The sequence below is a fragment of the Fukomys damarensis genome, unplaced genomic scaffold (assembly GCF_012274545.1).
Source record: "Fukomys damarensis isolate Sample0158 unplaced genomic scaffold, DMR_v1.0_HiC HiC_scaffold_12, whole genome shotgun sequence".
Taxonomy (NCBI): Eukaryota; Metazoa; Chordata; class Mammalia; order Rodentia; family Bathyergidae; genus Fukomys; species Fukomys damarensis.
Genome location: NW_022900924.1, coordinates 954084 through 982049, shown reverse-complemented (window position 1 = coordinate 982049; position 27966 = coordinate 954084). Strand labels below are relative to the sequence as shown.

General features: G+C 48.2%; 3 protein-coding genes across 5 annotated transcripts in view; 2 read left to right on the top strand and 1 right to left on the bottom strand.

Annotated features, from left to right (window-relative positions):
* The first annotated feature begins 323 nt into the window (after positions 1-323).
* Positions 324-15170, top strand: Tfip11 (tuftelin interacting protein 11). Its single transcript, XM_010603701.3, has 13 exons — positions 324-448; positions 2294-2511; positions 4727-4880; positions 5131-5287; positions 7060-7187; positions 8552-8704; positions 10159-10686; positions 10795-10901; positions 11563-11731; positions 12178-12421; positions 12902-13044; positions 13457-13622; positions 14086-15170. The coding sequence occupies exons 2-13, from the start codon at positions 2303-2305 to the stop codon at positions 14439-14441; spliced, it is 2514 nt and encodes an 837-aa protein (XP_010602003.1). The 5' UTR covers positions 324-448; positions 2294-2302; the 3' UTR covers positions 14442-15170.
* On the bottom strand, positions 15049-23084 carry Srrd (SRR1 domain containing). The gene is made up of 7 exons (XM_010603702.1): positions 22894-23084; positions 20256-20296; positions 18555-18811; positions 18367-18465; positions 16284-16438; positions 15751-15796; positions 15049-15394 (listed from the first exon to the last, which is right to left on the bottom strand). Exons 1-7 carry the CDS (start codon positions 23055-23057, stop codon positions 15176-15178), a joined length of 981 nt encoding a protein of 326 aa, XP_010602004.1. The 5' UTR covers positions 23058-23084; the 3' UTR covers positions 15049-15175.
* Positions 23085-23356: 272 nt separating this feature from the next.
* Positions 23357-27966, top strand: part of Hps4 (HPS4 biogenesis of lysosomal organelles complex 3 subunit 2) — a 31977-nt gene continuing 27367 nt past the window's right edge. For 2 of the 3 annotated variants that reach the window (XM_010603698.3, XM_010603697.3), the window contains exons 1-3: positions 23358-23485; positions 24904-25405; positions 27568-27658. In XM_010603698.3, coding sequence (XP_010602000.1) covers positions 25365-25405; positions 27568-27658 — 132 coding nt within the window. In that variant the 5' untranslated portion in view covers positions 23358-23485; positions 24904-25364. Of the gene's footprint in view, positions 23486-24903; positions 25406-27567; positions 27659-27966 lie in introns of all 3 variants that reach the window. The other variant, XM_010603699.3, reaches the window with a different exon arrangement.

Genomic DNA, 27966 nt, shown 5'->3' with positions numbered 1-27966 from the left:
TACTCTCGCCGCTATCCCTCACAACCATTTTAGCAACTAGTCCCAGATGTCCATTTCACAGATTTAGAATCTCGGCTTGGCAAAGAAGTCTCCTTAGGCCGAGGTGCCTCAGGAACTTCCCCAGTAGTCATTACAAGCTAAACACTGCAGCACAAAACAGGCGCGACACAGAAGCCGATAAAGCTGGGAAATCGCTCCCCAGCCGCTCCCCGCGGCCAAGCGCAGCCTCACAAGCGCCCTTTTCTCTTTCACTATCTCAACTGTTGGCTCCAGGACAAACCCGCCCTAGCTTTTGGCGCTACTAGGGCGACCAGCATGCCATTTCCGCTGTCCATGCGTCATTTCCGGCGCGCCAGCCCGGGAGTCTTCCGGGTCCCGTCCGCCGTTGTGGCGGTCTTCTCGTGCAGTGGGTGAAATTCTTCTCGGTTACCCTGGACCCTGTGTAGAGGTGAGTGGGGGTGGCGAGGTATCTGCGCGAGTCGGGGCGAGGGCCCAGCCGGAGTGGTTTCTATTTCGCCCACATATCTGCTGGGGTAGAAAGGAGCGGTATGGCTCGGGCTTGTTGGGACTCTCTGCCTAGGCCCAGTTAGGAACCCTTATCTGCTTGGAGGCGTAGACCGCAGGGTCGAGTGAAGTCCAAGTCCTGACTTCAAAAACAAATGGTTTCGAGCCCTTCCTGCTCTGCAACTTAGGACAATGTACTTCCTTTCCTTAGCTTTTGTTTTTCTTATCCAAGGTATGGAAATGTTAGTGGTACCCATCTCGTAGAAGTGTCTGTATTTAGCATCTACCGAGGGGACTACAATTTAGGACTACACTGGGATTCTTAGCTTGCTCTATGCCCCCAAAGGCAGCATAGTATTTAATCTTATGCATGAGGGGCTTCCTACCTCCTATGAGAACAGTTCCCATCTGTGCACTCCTGCGTAGGGGTGAGACCGGCAGCGCCAACTGGTGCACCGTGAGGGAGCAGGGAGAACATTCTGATAGTTGGCCAGGGTTTGACACTGCCTGAAAGCTGCTTGCAGCGAGACTAGAGCAGGAACGTGTTACTTTGTAATGCACCACACTTGCCGTTCTCCTGCAGTTCTATACTCAGTTTTACTGAGTGTCTGGTGGAGTTGGAATTTGAACCCAGATTGTGATTTTGCTGTGCCTGATTTCACAATCTCCTCGCAAGCATTCTGTGAGGTTGGTTTAGTCATTGATCCAATTTAAGAACAAGACAGCCAAATCTCATCACCTAGCTATGAGGAGGTGGATTTATTCTGCACCAGAAAGGTGTAAATTTTAAAGAAGTGTTCTTAATTACTTAAGGCTTTCAGCTCAGCAGAAGATATTTGTATTTTTGGAGAAAAACCAAGACTTAGGCCCAAGAGTCATGAGTTTCAAAAAGTAATGTATTTCTGAAAATATTTTCTAAAATTCTTTTGGGACCACCAAGGGGGCAATAATAAAAATACATTAAAATATGAGAGCTAAGATGATGTTCCCTCACTTTATGAGGCAGTACTGTATAGACTGGCTTACTTGGTTATTTTTCTGTGTGTTGTGTATTTGTGAGTGCGTATGATGTTTATGACTTTGAATAGGCCTAAGACACCATACGTTTTAAGAAACATACACATAGTTGGAACTAGTCTTTTGTTTTATCTCTCTTACTACTGATTGCTTTCTGAACTGTGTTTTTACTGTCTTCTCTATTAAATAGTAATGATTTTAATGGACTCTGAATTTGAAGAGGTGCTGAAGGTGACTTCTCTGCTCCCACTGTAGTGCTTACACTGAGAGAGCCAAAGACACTGGACACACTCTGGATTTGTTATTCTCATTCAAACGCCATGTGTTAGGCTCCCTACTCTCGCCGATATCCCTCACAACCATTTTAGCAACTAGTCCCAGATGCCCATTTCATAGATTTAGAATCTTAGCCTGGCAAAGGAGTCTCCTTAGGCCAAGGTGGCTCAAGAACTTCCCCAGTAGTCATTACAAGATAAGCACTGCAGTGGCACAGAGGCCGATAGAGCTGGGAAATATGCCCCCCCCCGCGCGCGCTCCCTGTGGCCAAGCACAGCCTTGCAAGCCCACTTTTCTCTTTCATTATCTCAGCTGGTGGCTCCAGGACAAACCCGCCAGCTGTTTGGCGCTACTAGGGTGACCAGCATGCCATTTCCGCTGTCCATGCGTCATTTCCGGTGCGCCAGCCTGGGAGGATGAAATAACAGACTTCTAGGGAATCCTCCTGTTGCTGCCCTGGGACTTACCACTGACTATGCTTTTTCTGACCCTTTAGTGACTGGCTATGTCATTGTCCCACTTGTACCGGGACGGGGAAGGCTGCATGGATGATGACGATGATGAGCGAGAGAACTTTGAGATCACTGACTGGGATCTCCAAAATGAATTCAACCCCAACCGGCAGCGCCATTGGCAAACCAAAGAAGAAGCCACTTATGGAGTGTGGGCAGAGCGAGACTCAGATGAGGAGAGGCCCAGCTTTGGAGGCAAACGGTATTGCTGTAATGGGGCTGCTTTCTCTTGTTTTAGGAAATGAGGGAGACACTCCCACAAGAATATTTCTTTCCTTGCCTTGTTTAGTCCCTTAGTTCCAACATCAACTAGGGCGGTCTAGTTTCTCCAGGTTGACACGCTGTTCTTTCACCAATTTGATCATAAGTCTGTATTTATGGGGCGGTTACTGTGGACTAGGTCTTGTGGTATAGACCCAGTCCTTGCCTTCCTGTAGCTCAGTCTCCAATGGACAGACGCCAGGGGATATCAGTTAGTAGCTCAGACAATCTTTGTAGCTTCAGTACGGGACAAGAGGGACAGCATAAATGCCTAAAGGCACATTTGATCTGTTCTGAGAGGTAGGGGGAGATTTCTCTGGAAAAGTGAGCTGAGATGAAAATTAAAGGTGACTGGGGTGGTAGGAGAAGTGTGAGTGTGCATCAAGGTGGGAAGGTATCAGGGTACCTACAAGGGTACAGAAGCTGTTGCAGACTGGAGCAAAGAGGGGGAGTTGTTGGTGGAGAGGGTGTGATATGGGGGCAGGCTGGGTTTGAGAAGACCCTCTGCATGCATGCAGGGGAAGTCTGCAGCAACAATAAGGACAGAACTCTTGAGAGGAAGGTGAGGCAGTGATCCACAGAGGTAGAAGTGGCCTGGGCTGGGAGGGGTGGGGAGATAAGGATTCAGGTCTGATTCTCAATGTAGGATCACGTGTGTGGACCTCCACTTGACCCATGTGCTTGGCCAGTGTGTGCCCATGATTGTGACTTTTTCACAGTAGAGGCTGAAGGAGAAAGCATAAGGATGAGTTATCACCCATAGGGCATCTAAAATCATACGTGTAATTGGACTAGGGATCAAGAATGGCGTAATCTTAAGGTAATAACAATCAACATATATTGACTGCTTACGTGTTCTGGTTACTTCACGGCTGGTCTCATTCACTTTATGAGAAAAGTACCATTATCCCATTGTACACATGAAGAAATGGGGGCCAGAGTCGCACGGCCAGTATTGGAATCTGAGCTGGTCTTGGAACCTGGACCTCCATGACTCAGCTGAGGCTCTGATCACCAAGTTATAGTGCATCTTTTAGGAAAAAGTTCTCTGAACTCTCTTGCTATTGTGGGGTTGTTTAATTAGTAGGTTGGTCATTTTAATAAGGCATCACTTTATTTTGTAATATCCCAAGGTTTTTGATGGGATTTGTTTCTTTCTGTGTTCCTTTAACCACACAGCTTTGTTTTATACAAAAGTGAACTGAGGGTAGTCACTTACTGTAATGGGTGTGTTTCAGTAGTCAGAATTTACAGTGGACCATTAAGTTACGATTCGCCTGACATACAAACAACTTGGGTTAATTAGGCTAAAGGAAGATTAATCTGCCTCTTGTTAATCTATAGTGTGTACTCAGTAAACATCAGATCTCAGCTGTATTGACTTACAACCTGCTCTCGGAACTGATTGAATTTGTAAGTCAAGGGTCCACTGTAAATCAATATGTTTTGTGGAATTAATGTAGAGTATTTCAGTATTCAAATAAATGTAATGGATGATTTTCTCCACTTGATAATATATCTTAATATGTTTTACATTCACATATTTCAAGAAATTTTACTTGTTCGTGATTTTCATCCATCTGTAGTGGGTTTTTTTTGTTTTTGGGTTTTTGAGACAGGCTCTCGGTGTGTGGTTCAGGCTGATCTTGAGCTCATTATCCCAGCTGGCCTTGAACTCACAGTGATCCTCCTGCCTTAGCCTCCCAAGTGCCGGGATACAGGTGTGCGCCACCATGCCCGGCTTCTATTTGTTTAATACTTGAAATAGTATCTGAAACAAATGATTGTTAAGGTAAAAAATGTGAAAGGAGCCAGGCACGGTGGCACACGTTTATAATCCCAGCACTCTGAGATGCCGAAGCTGGAGGATCACAAGCTTCAGCCTAGTCTTAGCAGCTGTCTTAAAATGAAAAGTGCCCTGGGCGTATAGCTTAGTATGAAGGCCCTGGGTTCAGTCTCCAGTACCACCACCACTAGCAAGAAAACAGTCATACAGGCAGCCAAGTCTGTGCTTTTCTGATATTCTTGTATATAAATAAATGTGTCTTTTTAAAATCGGATCCCATGAGGTACTGCTGAGGAATTTTCTATTGAGCCAAATTTCTAGGATGGAAAAAGTTCTTTACAGACCTGATGTTTCATTTGTGTGCCTGCAGGGCCCGGGACTACTCTGCTCCTGTCAGCTTCATTAGTGCGGGGCTCAAGAAAGGGGCAGCCGAGGAGGCAGAGTTGGAAGACTCTGATGACGAAGACAGACCTGTTATGCAGGATGACTTCCCCAAGGATGTTGGACCGAAGAAGTTAAAGACGGTAGAGTGTTTGGCAGGGCACCCGCCCGGAGGACGTCTTTCCTGAGCATTCCTTGAGGGGAGCAGCTCAGCAGGCACCCGTCATGAGGCTTTCTCCCTGCAGCAGCGTGTTTCTGTGTGGTTCTCTTTCCGTTTGTGCATCATGGATCGATGTTTGATTCACTCTAAAGTGTTAGGCCATTTTCTCACGGGCTAAGCTTTTCGAGATTTTTCTTTTGCATTTCCTAAGTCTTGGTTTTTCTTCTTTGAAGGGTGGCAATTTTAAGCCCAGCCAGAAAGGTTTTGCAGGAGGAACCAAGTCTTTCATGGACTTTGGCAGCTGGGAAAGACACACAAAAGGGATTGGACAGAAGCTTCTTCAGAAGATGGGCTACGTGCCTGGGCGGGGCCTCGGGAAGAATGCACAAGGTAAGGCTGCAGTACCTGGTTGTACGCCCCGTGGAGGCCTGGCTGAGGGAGGAGGGGGTAGCTGAAGGGGGGTTTGCTTTTCTCTGCCTTTTCTCTTCTGAATGTCCTGAACTCTGCTCCTGGGTCTGCCAAAATGGGACAGTTGTGGTCCTCATCTACCTTACTTTCCCAGAACCACATTCAGGAAAGTGCCTTTGTGGGAGGAAAAGCATCTCGGCCTAAAACATGCAGGAAATAGTTGGAAACAGTTTGTTTCGGCCTGACCACTAGTGTAAAATAATGAATTAGTTGTCCAGGGTGCAAAATCAGTCTCACCTAGAAGTGTAGGCTTTGTGTGGCAGTAGTTGAGCTGAATCATAGCTCCCCTGGGACCGCATATGCCTTCATTTGGGAGCAGACTGCACCACTCCCTGTTGTCTTGGGCGGTAGCCCACTTTATTCGTTTCCATGAGCCTGCCTGGGCCTTGAAGGCATTTAAATTTCTAGACCCTGCTCACAGGGTTTTGATTTTCCAAAAACAACGACTTGTCCTTCAGAAATATCAGTAAAACATTCTGTATAGCTTTTTCTCTTTTCTTTGTTTTGGAACGGAGGATTGAAGCCAGGGCCTTCACACTGAATTACATCCCCAGCCTTTTTATTTTTTGAGACATAGTTTCACTGAGTCTCCCAGGCTGAGCTTGAAATTCAGCCTCCAGAAGTGCTGGGATTACAGGCATACAGCACCACCCTAGGCTCTGTGTGGATTTTTTAATAGTAGAGATGTGTAGTTGTAGCATTCGTTAAGCATTTTCTGCCTTGGGTGCCTCCATGCTCACTGACAGCCCAGTCTGTTATCTTTTCACCCCAGCCCTGGTGAGACATCTCCCCTCACACACAGGCTTGTCTCCTTGATCCTGGAGCCACACAGTTGGATTCTTCTTGCAGGAACTTTTTTCTCTTTTTAGCTATTTTCTAGGAATGATTAGAATTGGGAATTGGATGTAATCAAAAGTATTTCCTATGGTTCACATTCTGGTTTCCAAATAGCTATTAAAAGTTAACTTCAGGTTATGTATTGAAAACATTAGCCAGAAGAAAAGTGCATGAACTTGAATGATTGTAGAAGTGCTGACCTAGAAGGAGAATGCGGTTGCAGATCTTATTTGAGATTTTAGCAGTACTGGATAGGGCCAGGAGGGTTGGAAAATTTGGGGCTGGAGGAAGGCATGATCATCGATACCTTATGATCCTGTTTGTAAATGGTGTTCTGAGAAAACCCTAACATACATGTCCAGGGCCTAGACATTCTATAAAAAAGTGAAATACAGGCAGTATGAACTGCTAAATATACAGATGAGCAATCTCTAAATACTAAACTGCAGCTTTACTTCCATCAGAACCAGTTCATTGCCCGAATCGTTGTGCTTGTCACAATACAGGCTTCCAAATGAGCGAGATATAAAATTTAGTATGGCTGAGTTCTCCATTCTAAATGAATTGTTCATTTTCTTCCTGTCCACTAAAATGGTGATTCCCAGTAGAAATGAAGTCTGCCTTTTGCACACAAATGACCTCAGGTCAACAGACAGTTCCACGGCAGCATCAGCAGCCAAAACTTTCAGACCACACGGGACGTGAACAGTGTTCCGAGTACAGGGCAGCACACTCCTTGCCGAGTGGGGTCCTTGTTTGCATAAGGAGCAAGGAAATGTGATTTCATCAAGTGGCTTGTTCACATACACGACTGATCTGATATGTGTTATTTTTTTTCTTTTGCTGAAATTGGCCAGGAATCATTAACCCCATTGAAGCCAAACAGAGAAAGGGAAAAGGAGCTGTGGGGGCCTATGGCTCGGAGCGGACCACTCAGTCCCTGCAGGACTTCCCAGTGGTGGACTCAGAAGAGGAGGCTGAAGAGGTGATCAGAGGGCAGGAGCTTTGTGGGTGGGGTCCTGTGCCATTTTGGTAGCTGTCTGTCCATCCATTCATGCATTCTGCCTGTCTTCACATTTTTACTGCTCACATTCTGCATGCCAGGTGCTTATCTGGAGGCCCCCTGAAGGAGGAGCAGAGTCCGCTGGACAGAGACAACACCTAACCACAGTGTGCTTAAGGGTGGCAGAGTGTACGGGAAGTGGGCGGGGAAGTGCCCACAGAGAAAGTAGGGCTGGGGAGAATGGTGCTGCCCTGTGTCTCATAAACAGCACGGGAAACCTGTAGGGAATGACACATTGTGGTTGAGACCTAGTGAAGGAGTAGCGAGAGTCAAGAGGCCAGACGCACTGGATTAGAGTGCCAAGTGTGAGAGTGTGAGACCTTACAGGCTGCCATTGTGGCAGGGGATAGCACACGAGGCAGAGAAGTGGTGTGCTCTGGTGGGCTGGCCTCCCAAGGCCTGCTGGCTGTCTTTTAGGTGCTCAGGTTGCATTTTCTTGCTGCACCCAGCCGTCAGGTGGCAGGAGTGTGGCATCTTGGAAGGGCTGGCTCTCCTCATTGAGGCATTCTTCTTTTGCTTGGATGAGAGAAATCAGGATGCCACAAAGAAACAAGTTACTGTTGATTACTGTTGGTATTGATCCACTCGTTTTATGTATTTATTTATTTTCGGTACGGGGGAGCGAACTTGGGTCCTTGTGAGGCAGGCGCTGGAACCACTTGAGCTACATCCTCGGCCCCTTGATCTGCTCCTTTTAACGAGGAAGGAGGCATGGTAATTTGGGGCTGCCCCTGATCTCAGGCTTAGATGTGAGTGGGTATGAGGTGATAGGCGTGGTATCTTACAGCAGGTGCGGGACAGCGAGGAGTGGTGTAGAGTGAGGCACCTGGTAAGGTGTAGCCGTCTGAAGGGGCGATCTTTGCTCAGCTGTAAGTGATTGTTGCCACCTGAAAATGTGGGCCCCCTTCTTCTGATCGTCTCATTTACCCAAAGTGGCCAGTCCAGATGCTCTTTGAGGAAAGAAACCTGTGTGAAGCAAATAAATGACGGCCACAAAACTGCCTTATGACTTATGACTTGGACTGTACATCCTCTGCCAGTTTCCTCCTTCATTTTAAATCACCCTGTGGAGAAGTCTGGCACTATATAAGACCTTTGCTTTGAGACTTGGGGCCTGTTCCTCAAGGTTTGTAAGAGTGTCATTGGATGGTTTCAATGTTACGCACATACAGGTGTTCACAAAGAGCATGGTGTATGTTAAGGCAGCAGCTGTGACTGACGGCTGAGGTGGCCCCACCTAAGAGGTGGCCCTTCCTGTTGAGACTGACTGTAGCTCTCTGCCTCAGGAGTTTCAGAAGGAGCTGAGCCAATGGAGGAAGGACCCTAGCGGAAGCAAGAAGAAGCCCAAGTATTCTTACAAGACAGTGGAAGAGTTGAAGGCCAAGGGCAGAATTAGCAAGAAGCTCACCACTCCCCAGAAGGAGCTTGCTCAGGTCAAGGTATGGTGCCCTTGGATACCCAGGCCAGGATCTATTCCAAAACAGAAAAGCAGTCCCCCACCTGAATGGACACTCAACATTTCCTAAGCTTCTACAGTCTTACTATTTTGGTGTGTATTTGGTGGGGAGATGGGGTCTGGCTTTGTAGTTAAGGCTGGCTCTGAACACACGGTGATCCTCATCTCAGCCTCCCAAGTGCTGGGATTACAGACATGTACCACTATGCCTACCTTTTAATTGGGCTTTTGTTCCTCCTATTCTCCTTCTGTGACCTGGTAGTAGCAGGTTCCGTTCAGGACGCTGACACGTTCAGTAGTGTGGTTGAGTTCCAGCTCTGTGCCCGGGACCCTCACGGCATCACAGTGGTAAGCTAGACAGAGGTGCACGTGGAGTATTAGCTTCCTATCCTTTTCCCAAGGAGCTAAGGAACAGTGACAAGAACTGCCTGTTGTAGGGTACAGACTGTGTCACAGGACTCTAAAACAGCCCACAGTGGGGTTCTCAGATGGTCGGTGCGATCAGTATCAGATTATCTGGGGAGCCTGGTAAGAATGGGGTGTGTAGCTCCCACCTACAATTGAGTCAGTAGATCTAGTCTGGTTTTTCCCTGTGATTCATGGGTCACACCGCTAGTTAAAGTGACAACTCTGTTTCAGAAGCACAACCCCTACTTGGATTTCCTCAGTTTTCCTACAAAGTTGAGATAGGTTCATTCCCAAAGCTGCCTTTGTCCAAGAACTGTGTGTGTGTGTGTTTCAGTTTTCATTAAAAGAATCACATGCACGGAATTTGGGGAGGGGGGAAGAGAAGGAAATCCAGAGAAGCAAAAGTATGAAAAATAGTTTCTGTCATCCGAAATTACCAAATTTTAACATCTTTTTTTTTCCTTTTTTTTTTTTCTCATTGAGTTTATTGGTACATTTTAGGTGTAGAGTACAGTTACATTCATGATTGGGTTCTGTACATGTCTTTACATGCCAGGTCTTGGTTCTCATTTTTTCCCCATACCCCTGCCCTCAAATTTTAACATCTTAACATACTTCCTTCTAGGTGTTTTTCTCTGCTTGTATAAGTGTATTTGTGGTTTTTACCAAAATGCCATAGTTTGATTGTACCATAGCTTTGTTACCTGCTTTGAGCAGTATGGTCTCTTCCATGAAAATGCATCTCCTCACTAATTCTCAGTCTCTATTGAAATTTCCTGGGTTTTCCTAACTTCTGTTCTCTGTGTGGCTGTTCCGAGGGGTTAGTCTGGAACTCCTCTCTGCACCTGTCCCGTCCCCCACAGCTCCTCTGATGGAGTTGAGTGCAGTCCGGCCTGTAGACTTCTTCAGTGCTACTGAGTAGTGTGGTTCTCACACTGCTGGGCTGGCATCAGGCCTTCCCCGGGCTTCATGTGATCGCAGGCAGCAGTGGTGAGGGTTAACCTGCATGCCCTCCGCCCCCTCTCCAAGGTCATAGACATGACGGGCCGGGAGCAGAAGGTCTACTACAGCTACAGCCAGATCAGCCACAAGCACAACATGCCGGACGACGGGCTGCCTCTGCAGTCCCAGTTGCCGCCCCTGCCTGGCAAAGAGGCAAAGGCTCCGGGCTTTGCGCTGCCCGAGCTGGAGCACAACCTGCAGCTGCTCATCGACCTCACTGAGCAGGAGATCATCCAGAATGACCGGCAGCTGCAGTACGAGCGGGACATGGTGGTCAACCTCTCACATGAGCTGGAGAAGATGTCTGAGGTCCTGGACCATGAGGAGCAGGTCATCTCCAACCTTAGCAAGGTGCTGGAGATGGTGGAGGAGTGCGAGCGGCGTATGCAGCCCAGCTGCAGCGACCCACTCACGCTGGATGAGTGTGCCCGCGTCTTCGAAACCCTGCAGGATAAGTACTATGAGGAGTATCGCATGTCAGACCGCATGGACCTCGCAGTGGCCATTGTCTACCCACTCATGAAGGACTACTTCAAGGAGTGGGACCCCCTTAAAGTGAGTCGTGGGGGTGTCTGCCTGCCTGGCTCACGTGGGGCATGCCCTTGGTTGACGGCTGTTCAGAGGGCAGAAGAGCTGGCTGACCTGCGAGGTGTTTCTCCGCAGGACTGTGCCTATGGCACTGAGATTGTCTCCAAGTGGAAGACCCTCCTGGAGAACGACCAGCTCTTATCACACGGCGGCCAGGATCTCTCGGCGGATGCCTTTCACAGGTCCCAGGGCAAACCCTGCTGTCTCCTGGGGCTGGCAGGGTGGGGGTGGAGCTAGGGGTTGCAAGGGCTGGGAATGGCATGGTCCTGGCCTTCATGAACCCTCTGCTCCACACTAGCACTCTGGGAATTTTGACTCATTCATTCATCCACTCGGCCTGCGCTTTAGAGTGTGTCACGCGTGCTCAGTGCTGGGTGTAGCCTGGGAATACTGCCCAGGAGTACCTGGTGCTGTGGAAGTAGCAGGTGGCACGGAAGGAATGAACCAGTGATGCAGGAGACACAGTGGATACAGCAGTGACAAATAAGGGCATGCAGCTACTTGGGGTGGGATTGGAGCAGGGATCCGTCAGAGCAGGGGACTTTGAGGCTGTGTCCCAGAGCAGGAGTTGCGGCTAAGGGGGAAAGCACCTGGTGCCTGGAGAGGGTCCCTGTGCTGGAGGCCATGAGCCTGTGTGATCCTGAAGACTGAGGCCCCACGGGTCAAAGGACATTCGTGCTGAGTTGGTAGCAGGCTGAAGTCTGTCTAGCCAGGGTGGGGACTGGCTTGGTGGCTCTCTGTGGCTAGATTTCTGTTTCTGCTAGAGGTGGGAGATGGTGTGCAGAGTGGACTTTGAAACCAATCAGAGTAGCCACCCAGCCTGCCCTCTGCCTTTCTCCATAGGCTGATATGGGAGGTCTGGATGCCTTTTGTTCGAAATATTGTCACCCAGTGGCAGCCAAGAAACTGTGACCCCATGGTAGACTTTCTGGACAGCTGGGTGCACATCATTCCTGTGTGGATCTTAGATAACATCCTGGACCAGCTCATCTTCCCCAAGCTGCAGAAGGAGGTGAGGTGTAGGGTGTGGGAAACACTGCCACTGGGCATTTTGGGGACTGCTTTAGTATTTTCTTCATTATGATATCTCCGTGCTGTTAGAATTTCTGGAATTACAGGAATTTGTCAGTACAATTTTTACCCTAAAGTGAGTCCTAGCCTTTCTTCAGTACGTTTTCCCCACTCCTCCTTTAAGAGGGAATTCATTCTCTTGGTATCTGCAGTGAAGTTGGAATTGTGCATTTCCGAGAGTCACTGACAGTGTCTCTGCTCAGGGAGATGAAACGCAAAACACCTACAGTGCGCCTTGGCTGCCCGGTTCTCACGTTTCCATCCTTGAAGTAGTGGCTGTGTCCTCCACACACAGGAAGAACACTGTGGCCCTCAGCCAGGCGTGCCTTTCCCTGTAACTCGACAGGGTGGGCTGTGTGACTGTTTTCTTGCCCACTTGCCATGCAGGTGGACAGCTGGAACCCCCTGACAGACACGGTCCCCATCCACTCCTGGATTCACCCGTGGCTGCCCCTCATGCGGGCACGGCTGGAGCCACTCTACTCCCCCATCCGCAGCAAGCTGTCAAGTGCCCTGCAGAAGTGGCACCCCAGTGACTCCTCCGCCAAGCTCATCCTCCAGCCCTGGAAAGACGTCTTCACCCCTGGCTCCTGGGAGGCCTTCATGGTCAAGAACATCGTGCCCAAGTTGGGTAAGGAAATGAGGTCGTGCATTCCAAGTCCTCCATTCATTACTGATGCCGTGCTCGGTGGGCAGTGGTCATGAGCTAAACTAAAATAGGACTTTTGAATTCATGGAAGTGCTTGGTACAGGCCATTTAGGGGAGAGGCCACCTGTAAATACAACTGGGGTCCTTTCTGCTGTTCAGTTAACAGCAGTGCCTGGAAGTCTGCAGTGAGTGCTGGGCTCACATTGCCTTGTGGTTTGCCCGTTTGGCCGTCTTGGCTTCTAGTGACAGTACAGCCACTGTTGGTCTGAAATTGTTGTGGCATTTTACTCTGAATTATTAGGAAGTTATTTCTGAGTAGGAGGGAAAAATTTTTGTTTTAAGAACTACTTTGTCAGGAGCTTAAAATTGACCTTTAAGAGCAGATCAAAGCTGTTCTCTGGTGACAATTGCCCTTTGACTTTGCCAGGACAAAAGTCGAGCCTAGGGACCGTTTTCTTGCAGGGATGTGTCTCGGGGAGTTAGTTATTAACCCCCACCAGCAGCACATGGACGCTTTTTACTGGGTGATCGACTGGGAAGGGATGATCTCCGTCTCCAGCCTCGTGGGGCTCCTCGAGAAGCACTTCTTCCCCAAGTGGCTCCAGGTGCGCTTTTGTTCTGCTTGGCTTTGGGAGGACAGGGTGAGGGGTGGCGCAGTTGCTGAATTTCCCGCAGAGGCCTGGCTGCATATGAGAATGAATTACAGTGTGAGGTGGGAAGAAGGGACAGCTACGGTCATGTGTGTCACATACCAGCTGCTGTTCTAAGTACTTTATTTGTATCAAGTCAGCTCTTCAGCTCCTCGGAGTGGGTACTTTGAGGTCCCTGTTAGGGACATGGAGGCTGAGGGTCAGCAAGAGCACTTAGCTACCAGGCTGACTCCAAACCACTCTTCCATGCCAGGGTCTTCAGATCCTGTGAGCCCTGTAAAGTGGTGTCACCTGTTCATAGGACCAGCATTAGGAATTATTCTGTTTGTTGCCTCTGGGGATGCAAGTGTCTCTCTGTTTTTGGCAGGTGCTATGCTCCTGGCTCAGTAACAGCCCAAATTACGAAGAGATCACCAAGTGGTACCTGGGGTGGAAATCCATGTTCTCAGACCAGGTGCTGGCGCACCCATCCGTCAAGGACAAATTTAACGAAGCCCTTGATATCATGAACAGGGCAGTGTCCTCCAACGTTGGTGAGTAGGGTTACCCACTTCCCATGTCCTGGTCCCTGTTGGCTGCCTAAGCCGGTACTCCTCATTCTTCCGAAGACTATTGCCTGTTGGATTGATAGCTGTCACCTCAGGCCCTCTGCCCAGCTCTCCTGGACAGCTGTGCCTGGAGGGGTGTTGGTCACCGAGTGGAGACTGACTGGGGCCGTCCAGCTCGGCCCACCGCCTGGCCTGCAGCGCCGTGTTGCTTAGCTTCCCCATTTCCTGCCCAGCTGTCTTGGGTGTGCTGCTCCTGTCAGTTTGTGGCTGCCAGACTAATTTTTGTTATCAGCCTGTCGTGCAGTCTCTCCCCAAAGGTGCTTGATTGTTAGCCCCTCGTGTCTTTGGGCAGAGCTGCCCTCTGAGTCACAGGTACCTGGTCCATGTCACGTCAGTCCCGGTACGCCTCGGAACGCTGCCCCTCACTGGCCTCCCTCCTCTCTCTCAGGTGCCTACATGCAGCCCGGGGCACGGGAGAACATTGCATACCTCACCCACACGGAACGGAGGAAGGACTTCCAGTATGAGGCCATGCAGGAGCGAAGGGAGGCTGAGAACATGGCCCAGAGGGGCATTGGCGCAGCTGCCAGCTCTGTGCCCATGAACTTTAAAGACCTCATTGAGACCAAGGCCGAGGAGCATAACATTGTCTTCATGCCTGTCATCGGCAAGCGGCATGAGGGGAAGCAGTTGTACACCTTTGGCCGCATTGTGATCTACATCGACCGCGGGGTGGTGTTTGTGCAGGGTGAGAAGACCTGGGTGCCCACCTCCCTGCAGAGCCTCATTGACATGGCCAAATAGACTGCACAGGTCCAGAGCAGGCCATGGAGTTGTTCTTGACCAGGACTGTTGTGAATAAAGGATTTAAAGTCATCTCTGGAAGCCTAACGTCTCCACTCGGGAGGTGCCCCAGCACTGGTGCTTGTACTGGTCAACTCTCCTGTTGCTGGAACAAAATACCTGACACCAGCAGCTTAAAGGAGTAGAGGTTTATTTAGCCCAGTCTCAGACCAGTGGTGGGCTGGCTGCAGGACAGGAACATGGCAGAGGGGGCAGTGAAGAGAGCTGTTCACTGCACGGCAGCTGGAGAGCAGAGCACAGGGGAAGAGTGCCTGGCCCCAGCGCCCACCTCCAGCTGGGCCCCACATCCTAACAGCACATTCAGCTTGGACAGCAGAGGATAACGCACTGAGGAGTATAGTGCCCCATGATCCAGTCACCTCTCCTGGTGTCTCCAGAGTGGTACAGCACTAGCCCAGCATCCACAAGCCCTTAGTTCAATCCCCCGCATCATGGAGATACTTAGACCAAGCCACCAGGGAAGGATGTAAAAATGCTATTTTAGAAGTCTGTACATCTTTATACTAAATTCTCACACAGCATGTCATCCTTAAAACAGGACAGCCAACTTGCTGTATTTCCGGTTCTCCTTTCTGACATTTGGCCCGCTACAAAGAAAGGGTTCCTCTGTGTCCCTCCCTGGGAGCCTGTCTTCCTGGCAGGTGGCAGATTCCACACATGCAGCACTGAGCGCCTCACGGTAGGCTCGTGTCAGCAGCGGGAGAGTCTGTTGTCTTCCTGATGATCTCAAGGTCCTCACAGCCCTGGTAGTCAGGTTCTTCCCAAAATGTCCACAGATCCCTGGGGAGCTGTTCCAGCTTTTGTGTAGGGAACCAGTGGACAGAGGTGTCATTAAATGTGTCCATGTACTCTGGAGTCTGAGGAAACTCCACCTCCTTCAGTCCTTCGAGAATCTGAGCAGGAAAATCCAAATATAAAGACTTCTTAGTTATAGTAACCCCCACTGTTCTAGCTTAAATTTCCATTTTGTCACCCTATTGTCTGGAAAAAGAAGGAATATTTTATTTAGATGCTTTTGTGCAGTGGATTGGAAGCCCCAAAGGTAATGGATATGTTGGACTAGGACTCTGAGATTGAGAATAAAGGAAACTAAGCTTTCTGGAGCAGAGATCTGTGGGCTGTGCTCACAGACAGTGCACTAATGCCCTGTCACTAGCCCCTAGTTCCCTCCAACACAAACAAGGCAGACTTCTTCCCAGTGAGTGATTTCATACCCACTTCCCTCCCAACCTCCTCATTCAGATAATACCTTTGCGATGTAGGGATAATTTTTCTGCAGAATCCTTGTCAATAACCTAGAAGTAAAAACAACAGTGATTAGGAGGTACGTGAAAGGTTTTATTAACTTAAACACAGAAAAGCAAAGTGACCTGAAAAACTGGAAGAATTCAGAACAGAATTGAGGGATGTGGGATATATTAATTGGTAGAAAATGTGGATACCTAGTAATTGTTCTCACTGTCAGCAGAGAAATGCTAAAAGCAGATACCTAAGCATCATGAAACAGAAGGAGGGTGGGGACCTATAGGCAAGGGGAGTAAGTAAATGGCTTTTTGAAACCCTTCCTGTGTTCTAAGAGAAGGCAAGAATTATTTGTGAAGACTCCCCACTTGCTTCACAGTTGGACTAAGGGTCTGATACGTCTCTTTAACTATTTGTCCAGTTCCTTACGGGAACAGCGTCTCCACGTCCATGACAGTCATGGAAATATTTCAGTTTGCGGTCAGCTTGGCGTGGGCTTCACCTCCAGGCCTGACGGAGTCCCAGCATCCACAGGCTCACCTCTCTTCAAGGCCTCTGAAACTGTTCCCAATGATGACCATCCTAGACAGGGCATCCACAGACCAGTTACTCCACAGAAGGTTGTTGTACAGGGCGGTTCCACAGTGGAGCATGTAGAAGACAGTGGGCTCCCCACAAACACGCCTCTTGCCTTCCTGGGGAACGAAAGGGACAGATGGAAACGATCACAGGTCACTGGGATACCTACAGATAACAAGCAAGATAAGTGGAACATTAAATAAAAACGACATCACATGAAATGAGACTGGATAGTCCCACTGGTGTGTGTGAAATCCATACAATCATGGAGTAAAGTCAGGAAATGGTGACATCCAGGAAGGACTCAGTTAACAAATGTGTCACATGAACACAGCTCTAGACTGATGAAGGGTCTCATTGGTCCGTGACAGGACAGGAGGGATGACAGTTGTCACTGTTCCCATGTACTATGTTTAGGAACCCTCCGTGCTTCCTGTGTCACTTTCAGGTCCCCATCATAGCTGAAGGCCCTTCAGATGTCCCTGGGAAGGCACAATGTCTCCTTTTCTTTACCACACTCCTTGGCAGGTATACTTCTGTGGTCTCTCTTCCACTTTCCTTGCAGATTCCAAGGTTGGAACAAACTGGCGGTGGTATTCAGAAGCCAGCTCTGCAGAGCTGCCTGTAATCCTGCTTCTGGTCCTCTAGCAAACTTCCGGTTGGTCTCCAAATCCCAGCTCAGACCCAGAAAACCTTCCCTGGTTGCCAAACATCTGTCCTGTCTCAGCTCCTTGTATGCAGTTCTGACACTGTGGCACATTCATCATTTATAGCTGCAGTCCATGCACCTTGTTGGAACCATGGGCTCTCTTTTCTAGGGGGGAGGGCGGTACCAGGGATCGAACTTGGGTCCTTGTGCTTGTGAGGCAGGCGGTGGAACCACTGAGCTAAATTTCTGGCCCTAACCATGGGCTCTCTTTTCTAGGGGGGAGGGCGGTACCAGGGATCGAACTTGGGTCCTTGTGCTTGTGAGGCAGGCGGTGGAACCACTGAGCTAAATTTCTGGCCCTAACCATGGGCTCTCTTAAGACAGGTTCTGACTCTCATTTATCCTCCTCTTTTTTTTTGGTACCGGGAATTGAACTCAGGTCCTTGTGCTTGCAAGGCAGGCAGCGGAACCACTGAGCTAAATTCCTGGCTCCTCTTCAGCTCTCTTAAGCTCCCTGCCCAGCTCTTAAGCAGGCATTCAGCAAAGACAATCTCAACTGAATGAGTGTTCCCAGATATTACCACCAGTGGGGATTGATGTATCTCTTGGCCGGTCCTAACTTTTAGGCCATACAATAAACAAAAAGATGGCAGTTTCAGGACACACAGAGGAATAAAGCAACTCTGTAAATTCCCAAGACAATGCAAACCTACATTCAGAGGTGTCTGCTCATACTGGTGTCAAACCCATGCCTGTGAAATGAAGCTTTTCAGGGGTCTCGGACACATCCACTCCCAGCTCTTTATGGAGTGGTGGTGGGGGGGTCACAGCAGATTTACCTGCAAGTCACAGCCAGGTGCTGGGTGTGACTGGGCGCAGCATCATGGAAGGGCAGGAAGAGACCCAATCCCCTTTTACTACTGCCCCAGGACAAGGCAGGTTCCAACCAGAAGAGCCTCACTCACGGCACCCAGATGTTATGCCTTCTCAATTTTTTTTTTTTTTTTTTTTTTTGTACTGGGGATCGAACTCAGGTCCTTGCGCTTTCAGGGCAGGTGTCAGAACCACTGAACTAAATCTCCAGCCCTTCTTAACTTTTAAATAAAAGCAGCAGCAAATACCAATTAACATAAATCTGGGACAAAGCATCCTTGCAGGAATTTTCCAAACTTAACATGTTCTAGTTCCTACTATTTGTGTGATTTTAAGTTTTTCTGATGGGTACAGCATAAACCAAAATGGATGGGACCGACCAGTCAAATTTTACAGGCAGTGGGAAAGCAAGCAGAGGAGAGGAATGCACACCATTTCAAAGAAACGTGTCCATCGACAGAGCTGGGCTTGGTCTGGTCGAGATCTACACAGCCTGCCCCACGATTCCCCTGAGTCCCTTACCTCATTCTCACTGAGGACCGTCACACCAAGGCTGTGAAGAGCTGAAATTTCGAGTGGGCTGAACAGAGGGTCATAGACCCAGCACTGACTTCTAGGAGTCTGGAAGGGAAGAACGAGTCATTTCAATGCATAAGCACGTTGTATGCAAGAGCAGGGGAGGGGAGATGAAGATGGATCCAGAAACTGACCTGGCACTTGTCCAGGAAGAGAAGCAGAAATGCCAGCTGGGTTCTAGCTGTGATGCAGGTGGCAAAGTTGCCAATGCCGTAACACACACACTTCACATGGCAGATTCCTGAGACCAAGGTCTCTCCTGGGCTGGAGGCATGGGACACACTGGACTCACCTGGTGAGTCAAGGTGCAGGTTTCCAAAGTCTTCGGACAGAGACCTCGCAGCAGGCTTCTGCTGTCCCAGCTGTTCTGTAAGGCATCGGCTGATGGTTTCTGAAACAGCAGCCCCAAAGGCAGTCAGAGGGTACGCTTTGCCCGAGAGCCACACCACCCACCAGAGAAGGCCCAGAGCCAGGGAGAAAGGGCAGTAAGGGCTTCAGCTCCCCAGAGAGAAGCCGCCTGGGATGTGCAGCCACGTCCATCACAATCTGACAGGCTATCCCAGGCGCTGGATTCCTAGGGCCCAAAACCCAAGAGAATGTTTCAACCAAACGGGGGCTTCATTCATGGACAGTTTCCATCTAAAACTCTAATGTGAACCATTCTAATTCAACAGGAAGTTCCTACTAGGTGCAGGCTATGCTCTAAATAGTGTTTTGATTATAACAAAGACTAGAAGAACATAACTCAAAATCATATAATAACTATCTGAGAGGAGGAAGGCTAACCTGTGAAAAGGTCAAAGAGGAAAAGGTATGCTGGGGGCTTCAAGAACCTAAGAAACATACTCTGTTTAAATCTTTTTTAAAAAATATTCTTATACAGAGGTAGGTTCTCTTGTCCCTTTTTAAAATTATACCAATACTGAATTTAGTTGAATAAATCTGTATGCAAAACAAAACAAAAAGCCATACATTGCAATGATAAGATACTAATTTTCACTTATCAAAGTAGCAAAGCTTGCTATATAGAAGATCAGGACAGGAAAGATTATTTGAAAAATTGTCTCGTTAGGTCCTTGCTAGTAAGAAAATTTGTAAAAATAGCCTTTCAGAAAACACCTTAACAATCCAAATTGAGTTGGTGACTGCCTTTTACTAAACAATGTCACTTTTGTGAATATATCCTACTGAATCATACTAAACTTGGTAAAAGCTCTAAAATTGCTCATTGCATTGTTCTGTATAATAACTAAAACATAAATGAAAGACACTAACTGGCCTTCAACAAAACAAGTAACTATGGGGCCGGGGATTTAGCTCAGTGGTTCCAGCACCTGCCTCACCAACACAAGGACCCGAGTTCGAGACCCAGACCCCCCGACACCCAAAAAGTAACTATGGTATGCTCACTGCATTCATAAATATCATGTGGCTACACATCATATTAAGAAGAGATTATAATTGCTTGGGAAAAAGTACACTATGATATCAAGGGAAAACAACATGATAATTATGAAAAAGACAGCTGACATTTATTGTCTTCTATGCAGCAAGCAAGCACTGTGCTAAGCATGTACCCACATAACCTCGCTTAATTCTCAAAAATACATTACTGGATATGTATATGATCATCTTCTTTTCACAGATAAAGAAACTAAGGGTTAGATACAGTTAAGTGCCAAAGGAGACACAGCCCTAAGGGAGGAAACCAGAATTAGAACCCAGCATGAACACTGCTCTGTGAAGTGAAAGTGTCCTCAAATGAGGATGGGATTTCCCTTTTGTCTACACAGAGGCTCCCCCCACAGCCTTCTCCTTAGGTAGGTGGTACATACCTACTGCTGAACTCCAGAAAGTGGAGATAAGCAGGTCATTCCTGTTGAGAAAAGAAGGCACAATCGTCTCTTATCCTTTCAGCACTTCCCTAGCAATACCTTTCTGCCTGACCATGAGGTAGATGCCTTGAGGACAAAGTGCCCTCTACCCACAGGCCACCTTTACTGCCTGTTAAGAGATGTGCACACAAGGGCTGGGGATGTAGCTCAGTGGTTCCGGCACCTGCTTTGCAAGCGCAAGGACCTGAGTTTGATCCCCGGTACCAAAACGAAAAAAAGAGATGTGCACACAGGGCCAGGAATTTAGCTTAGTGGTGATGCCAAATGCCTTCCAAGTGCAAGGGCCTGAGTTCAAGCCCTGGTACCAAAAAAAGAAAGAAAAAAAGATAGATGTGCGCACACTGCCAGGTCCAGAACCACTGTGCATACTGCTGGGGTCACAGGGCACAGGAGAGGCAGTTTCCTAGTGGAGGCCCTGGATTCTTGGCCCACAACAAAGTGGAACCATATCTATCACAGAGGGTGATGGGGGGATTAAATGAGTTAGCACTGTTAGGACAGTGCCACATAAGAGGTTATAATAAACTGCCTTTGTTACTAAAATAAGTCTAAGGGAAAAGTAAAAGAAGACACGAGTGCCTAGTCTTTCTTTATTTAAGTTTCCACAAGCCCAGAGCTAAACAAAGTGAATTGTGAATTAAACTGCATATGAACCAACAAGACATAGACCAGAGAAAATGTGTAGGGATCGGTTATGGTTTAGATCTAAAATGTCCCCCACAAGTCTTGTGTTCACAGACACTGCTCACTTTGGCAGCACATATACTAAAATTGTGTTCATAGGCAGGGCTTTTGGAAGGTGACTGGATCATGGGGGTGGAGGGCTACACTCATTAATGAATTAGTCTACCACTGAGTTCATAGTGACTATGCTATTCAGTGAGGGCCCCGGTCAGAAGAGGCAGGTCATTGGAGGCATGACCTGGAAGGGTATATTCTTGTTCCTCTCCACTCCCCTGGCTCTCTCTCTTGTTCTTGACTGCCATGGTGTGAGCAACTTTTCTCTGCCTTGCCCTTTCACCATGCTGTTTCTGCCTTTGAGTCAGCCATCCATAGACTGAATGAATTCACTAAAACTATGAGCCAAAATAAAAACCTCCTCCATTAAGTTGTAGGTGTTGGATATTTTGTCCCAGCAACAGGAAAGCTGACCAATATAGAGCTCAAAGGCTGCCCACCATGGGAAAAGGAGGGCAAAGGAGAGCTCTAATATACATGGGTGTGCCTGATAAGTCTGTGCACAGATGAGCATGCTAAGTGCCTGGCTCTTCTCTGCTCAAGGCCGGGGTGACCCATACCATACTTAGTGGCGCTGGGAGAAATAGGGAGCCTCTGGAAAATTCTGAAGAAGTAAGGAAATAATCACAATGTTAAGGGTTATATGGAAAGAGTCTTAAGAGTTCTCCAAATGCCCAGGCACACTCACTCTCATTTACATCTGAAGTTTCTGTTTGCCAGTACTGGGGATTGAACCAAGGGCTCCTGGCATGATGGCAGGCCCCTATCTTTGAGCTATATCTCAGAACTTCTTATTCATTTTTATTTTGGAACAGGGTCTCACTAAGGTGCCTAGGCCGGCCTTGAACTTGCGATCATTCCGCCTCGGCCTCTGTAGACCTTCAGAGATCTTACAAAGAGTTGTTGCTGTTTTTCTCCACCCCCTACTCCCTAGGCTCAGCCAGCTGATCAAAAATTTCTTTCTATTCAGAGGTAACCTCTGAGTCACCACTGCCTCTTGATCCTAATTCTAGGAATGAAGAGCCTATAAAATTGGTCGAAATCTCTCTCCCCCTTATTATGGTTCTTAACGCTGATCTGAAGAAGAGCTAAGGTTGTCATTTTTTGAGTCCTAACAGGACTAATACTAAATAAGAGTATTAATTCTCACTAACAACATTAAGGAACATTTACTGAGTTCTTCCTGTGTCTGGTATTGTCTGTGTGCTTTTTCAGGGACTGGGCAAGGTATGTGGGGACCTGGGGTGAAAAAAAAAAGAGTCCAAACAAATGGTGAGATGTAAGTTTGGGCATCAGCAAGACAGGTGTGAAATCTGGTTCCATACGTTCATGGCCTAGGTCTCTTTGGGCTACTAAGCTCCTAGCATGGCTGTGATGTTCAACACTGACAAAGTGTGTAGAATGCCTAAGGTAGTGCTAAGCATTGCTAGGCACACAGCAGCTGGTCAATAAATTAATGATGATAATAGTGACAATCATTTGTTCTTGCTTTCTCTCACCAAAAATACTAATAACTAACATTGGAATTAATAGCAAAACCTGGCCCAGCCGTTACCACATGCCGGGAAATAGTTCACATTTACTAAATCACATATCAGAAAACGAAGGCACAGAGATTTCAAATTGCCCAAGGTCACGAACTGTCATGGGAATAAGAATAATGACAATTTTCACCGGGATCTTACTATAATTCGGGACTGCAAGACGCTCGTTACCTCCGTTAAATTGTCACAGTAATCCCCCAAGAAAAGTTTTTAGCACATCTCCACTTTAGAGACGGGGAGCCTGGGGCTCAGAGAGGGGCCCATACATGCGGACTCAATCCCCCCGCCGCACTCACTCGGCCTCCTGGAGGCGACGAAGCACGACTTTGGTGTCAGCCTCGGGCTCAGTCTCAAGGCCTCGGGCCTCCACCTCCGTTCTCCGAGGCCGCCGCGGAGCTGAGCGCTTTCGCGGAGCGGTCGTCTGCCAGGGTTCGAGCGCCTCCTTAGAGGATGCGGCCATTACTTCGTGACGTCACCACAGCGCCGTGCGCTCGTTTGCGTCATCGCCGCGCGCCGGCTCCCTGCGACCTTTAGGGGGCGGACCCGGGAGGCGGAGCGGCGCGTGACCTGGGGCAGCGCTACACTTGCGCGCGAGTATGCTGAGCGCTTTCGCGGAGCGGTCGTCTGCCAGGGTTCGAGCGCCTCCTTAGAGGATGCGGCCATTACTTCGTGACGTCACCACAGCGCCGTGCGCTCGTTTGCGTCATCGCCGCGCGCCGGCTCCCTGCGACCTTTAGGGGGCGGACCCGGGAGGCGGAGCGGCGCGTGACCTGGGGCAGCGCTACACTTGCGCGCGAGTACCCGGCGGAAGTCGTGGCCACTGTGCCGACTCCCACATTCCGGGTCCAGAGCCCTGAACCTCGAGCCCCCGGATGCCTGGCTACTGCGGTGGGTGGGCGAGCGGGGCGTGGGGACGTCCAGGGGTGGGACCCGGTTAAACCCCGGCCGCTCTCGCCGTTTCCCAGCCTCGTGGCTCTAAGACCTGTCCTGAGGCCAGAGGCCTCTTCGGTTCCAGCAGCGTCTTCCTGGCCATTTGCAACCATTAGCACCCCCTTTCAGTCCCCTTGACCAACTGAGGTTCTTTCCTGAACCACTGCCGCCGCCCCTCCTTCAAGCCTTTTGTTTTTCACTTTTTTTGAGACACGGTCTCGCTCGCTCTGCAGATCAGGTTATCCTTTAACGCACTATGTAGCCCAGGCTGGCCTCAAACTCGTGCGATCCTTCTGCCTCAACCTCCCCAGTGCTGGGATTACAGGCGAGCTCCACAACCCCTGGATTTGTTTTCCACTTCTTGACATTCCTGAATCACTTCCCAGACTGCCACAGCCATTTCTGGTCACATCCTGACACCTGTGACCCCAGGGTCACTGCTGGCCTCTCCTGGACGTTTCAGAGTTAAGCGAGAGAACCTTGATAGTGTTGGACCCAGTCCTTTGGGAAGAAGGGTGGGCACTTTGAGGCTGCTGTCCCTGGTTCCAGGAGCTGAGATGATGCCTCTGTAGGTCCCAGAGATGCTCTAGAATACTCTGGGTATGGCCTTAAGAGGGAGGACAGCCCAGGGTAGCTGGAGACACCTGTCTGCCAAAGAGACTTTAACCATGTCGCCAGCTGTTCTCACAGAAGAATGCATCTGAGACACGTTCACTGAGGACGTGAAGCTTAGAGAAAGTGACCACAGAGCTGTCACGTGGAAAGATTAATCCTTCTTGTTTTCCTGTAGTGTCACCCAATGCAGTGAGGGAGGAGGCCAACTGAATAACCTTAATACTGAGACTAGCCTGTCCCTGAAGGAATGTGCCAGTGGGTGAGAAGATAGTTTTGGTGGAGAGTGCAAGAGACAAGGATTAGAGAAAATGAAGCCAGGGTCCCTTCTGATGACTGAAACTGCGAGTTGTCTCCCTTGGGGAGTTTGAAAGCCACTTGCTGAAAATGTTCTTTTTGCTCTTTGAAAACTTGCTTGGCTCTGAAATGTTGCATGTTCAAGTTTCTTATGGGCTATCGAGGTGGCAGTTCCTTAATTTGGGTTCCATTATTACTATGGGAGCCACTTTATAGTGATCCCTAATACGCAGTACCTCTTCACACTAATTACTTAATTTTGTCTTCTGTGATGCTTGTGATCAGTCGTTGAAGAAACTAAGGCATTTAGAAATCTTGGCTGCCCTTTTTACAATTTTGAAACATAATTGTCACAAGTATTGCAAGCCCTTTTGAAAATACACCATTTGTTCAACTCTGCCTGGGTCACATGCTCTCTCATGGGTTTCTGAAAATAATCTATTCCTTGTGTTTGTTTCACAACCAAGGCACTGATGTTTGAACTGGAAACTTCAGAACTTTCAAAAGACTTTAGGGTGGTTTTGAACTCTACACGTTAGAAATTCGTCAGAACACTTTTTCCAGCCAGCATGCTGGAATCCCTATGGGGATTTCCTGGAGAGGAGCCTGAAGAGGTCATTGTACAGACACCCATGCTGATGCTCATGGTACCTGCCTAATGGATTTGTCTTTGCCAGTCGTCTCTTGCTTTATTACATTCTCTGCCACAGTTTTGGAAGCTGTAGAGATACCCATGGGACTGAGAGGTCTACAAGAAAGGGAAGTAGCACTTTCCTGCTGACTAGAAATAAAGCAAGTGGCAATTCTGACAAAAGACTGTTAATCTTTCCACACCTGGTTTCGCTGGATTGGGGACGCAGCTGGAGAGCAAGAAGTGATACTCGGAAAGGGAACCCACAGGAAGAGGATGAGGCCTGCTGGAGAGTAAATGGCCACCTCCACCTCTCCAGAGACAAAGTCAGCTTCTTGGTGAGTATCTGGGCCAGCTGCTGTTGGAGCTCTCACCAGGCAGCTGGGTGAATCTCTAGGGTGATTAAAAACCCCTAGTCAGATTGTTTTGATGTTATAAGCAAAAAATAAAATAATCATTTTCTTCAAGCAACCACATTTAGAGCTAATGTGTTTTGTTTGTGGTAATGGGGATTGAACCCAGGAGCTCTCTACCACTGAGCAAAACCCCCAGCCTTTTAAAATTATTTTTATTTTGACACAGGGTCTCGCCAAGTTATTAAATTTTTCAGGCTGGGCTCTTACTTGTTATTCTCCTTCCTCTCTCCCGGAGGGCTGGGATTACTGGGGTGTGCTACCACGCCCAACTGAGAACAAACGTCTCAACCTAGCGAGCCTTTTGCTCCATTTAAAGGAGTTCAGTATTGCTGGTAGATTGTAAAAGAGATGACCACAGCTGATTAAGCAGCTAGCTTTGCTCATAACCTAGGCATGATACTCCACTGTGGAGAGATGAGGAATGGTTACAGTTAAGAATTACACCATGACAAGGAGCCTGGCTAGTCTGGCTCTCAGAAGGTGTTGCACAACATCTGCCTGAAACTCAGTTCCCTGCCCCACCCCATATGTTCTGATCCTTTGTCATAATTTGATCCAACAGATATTAACGGGAAGGTGAAGTGAAAAGCATGGTTTCCCCAGACTTAATAGCCCAGTGTGGTGGTGCGTGCCCAGGCACTCTGGGAGACTTAGGCAGAAAGATCAAAAGTCCAAACCTAGTGTGAGCAACCCAGAGATATAAAGAAGGGCCTGGATCCAGTCTATAATACCCCAAAAATTAAAAAATGAAATAAAATTATATGCTGCTTATATATGTGCAAGTCAAAAAAGTAGAGCATTCAGGGTATACTTTTATTCAGAAAGTGGGGAAAAGGGAGGATGGTCTGGGGGGAGGGAACAGTTCCTGAGTTGACTTTGAAACATTTATTGAGACCTTTTTTTTTTTTTGGTTGTTCTAGGAATTAAATCCAGGCTCTTGCATTTGCTAGGCAACTGTTGTATTCCTGAGCTGCATCCCTGATTCTTATTTTATCTGGGGACTGGCTCTTGGTAAATTGGCCAGGCTGGCCTAGAACTTGTAGTGCTCTTCCCTCAGTCTCAGGAATAGCTGGTGTTACAGATGTGCAGCACTGTACCCTGCCTGTTGAGGCTTTTTGATCTTGACCGGCCCTAGAACTCTAGAAAATGGATCATCCTAGAGACAGATGGTGCTGTCTTGGGCAGAGAGAGATGGGAGGCCCAGGCCAGGGCACAGATCCCTGTGAGAAGAACACAGGTGACAGTGGCCATGTGTTCTCCGCTGTACGCTGTATCCTGATGAATGTGCTTTTGGAGATTTAGAAACAAAACTGAGGTCCAGCCTTTGGAGAGTTCACTCTGTGGTCTGCAGGGGGTAATCAGTTAATGAAGATGATGAATATTACTTTATTATTCTGTAGAGCAGGCTACAAGAGTCTTTAGGAAAGATAGGGTTATGGAAATTTAGATTCCCCTGGGTGAGAGTCAGGACAAAGTTGATGAAGAAGTATATTGGAGTGAGGTTTAGAGCCTGGTAGTTTTAACTGAGAGAAGAGTTCACTGTTTCTCTGTAAACTCCTAAAGGCCCCTGCTTTTCCCTGTTGTAGACACACTGCTCAGTACCGAAATTGCATTTTGCACACTGCAGACCCTCTGAACATCTGTTAGATAAACTCCTGGTGGAAGGACTATTTCTGGAGGTCCCTGTGCTCAGCAGTTGTGAGAACTGCAGCTAAGACATCCCTAACCTACCTTGTTATCATGGCCTCAGAGGACAGTGCCCCAGGCCATGTGGTTGTATAGTCACTGTGCAGCATTTCAAATAAGAGCTGTCATTGTGGGTGCACCAGTTTTCCTCTAGCTACTCCTGTCTTTTTGGGCAGATGGTCTGACAGCTGGATAGAGGCGTATTTTTAGTTAGCTTCTCCTTCACTTGCAGAGTGGTTTTATCTATTTGTAGCTGCTGGGTTTTCTCCGTGTTGGGCCCAGCAGAAGGCTGCACTGGGTAATGAGCCCTCCTTGGGCTCAGAAGTAGGAAGTTGCATTTTAATATACTGTTGTCACTGGGTGAGAGAAAACATGGCTCCATTCTGTTCTCTTGCCAGGTGGAATTACTTTTTTCTTTATGATGGTTCCAAGGTGAAGGAGGAAGGAGATCCAACCAGAGCTGGCATTTGTTATTTTTATCCTTCCCAGGTAAGCCGCGTGGCATTTTCGTTTTCAGCATGGATCCCACTGCCTCCAGCTGGCAACTTTTTATAGTATAGGACGTAGCTTCAGACGGCTTCCTTTGGCCAGTCCAGGTGTTTGACATGTCTGCCATCTTCTTTTAAGATGTACTCTTTCTTCGTGTTCCAGTCTTAAAAGTCCCAGGCAGTTCAGGACTTCCCTCTTCTCCAGCTCTCTGTGACTATCATGATGTTTCGTCTGTCTCTCGTACCCTCCATTTTTGGGTCAGCTCTTTTTTTTTTTTTTTTTTTTTTGTACTGGCGATAACTTGTCCC

What these genes read in the sequence shown, in the direction of transcription:
- Srrd (XM_010603702.1), bottom strand. Translation starts at nt 23,057, where the DNA reads ATGGCCGCATCCTCTAAGGAGGCGCTCGAACCCTGGCAGACGACCGCT. An exon ending in CGGTCCTCAGTGAGAATGAG is followed by an intron (nt 16,439 to 18,366) that starts GTAAGGGACTCA and finishes TTCGTTCCCCAG; the next exon opens with GAAGGCAAGAGGCGTGTTTG. An exon ending in TTCAGAGGCCTTGAAGAGAG is followed by an intron (nt 15,797 to 16,283) that starts GTGAGCCTGTGG and finishes TTTTACTTCTAG; the next exon opens with GTTATTGACAAGGATTCTGC.
- Tfip11 (XM_010603701.3), top strand. Translation starts at nt 2,303, where the DNA reads ATGTCATTGTCCCACTTGTACCGGGACGGGGAAGGCTGCATGGATGAT. An exon ending in TCCCCAAGCTGCAGAAGGAG is followed by an intron (nt 11,732 to 12,177) that starts GTGAGGTGTAGG and finishes CTTGCCATGCAG; the next exon opens with GTGGACAGCTGGAACCCCCT. An exon ending in GAACATCGTGCCCAAGTTGG is followed by an intron (nt 12,422 to 12,901) that starts GTAAGGAAATGA and finishes GTTTTCTTGCAG; the next exon opens with GGATGTGTCTCGGGGAGTTA.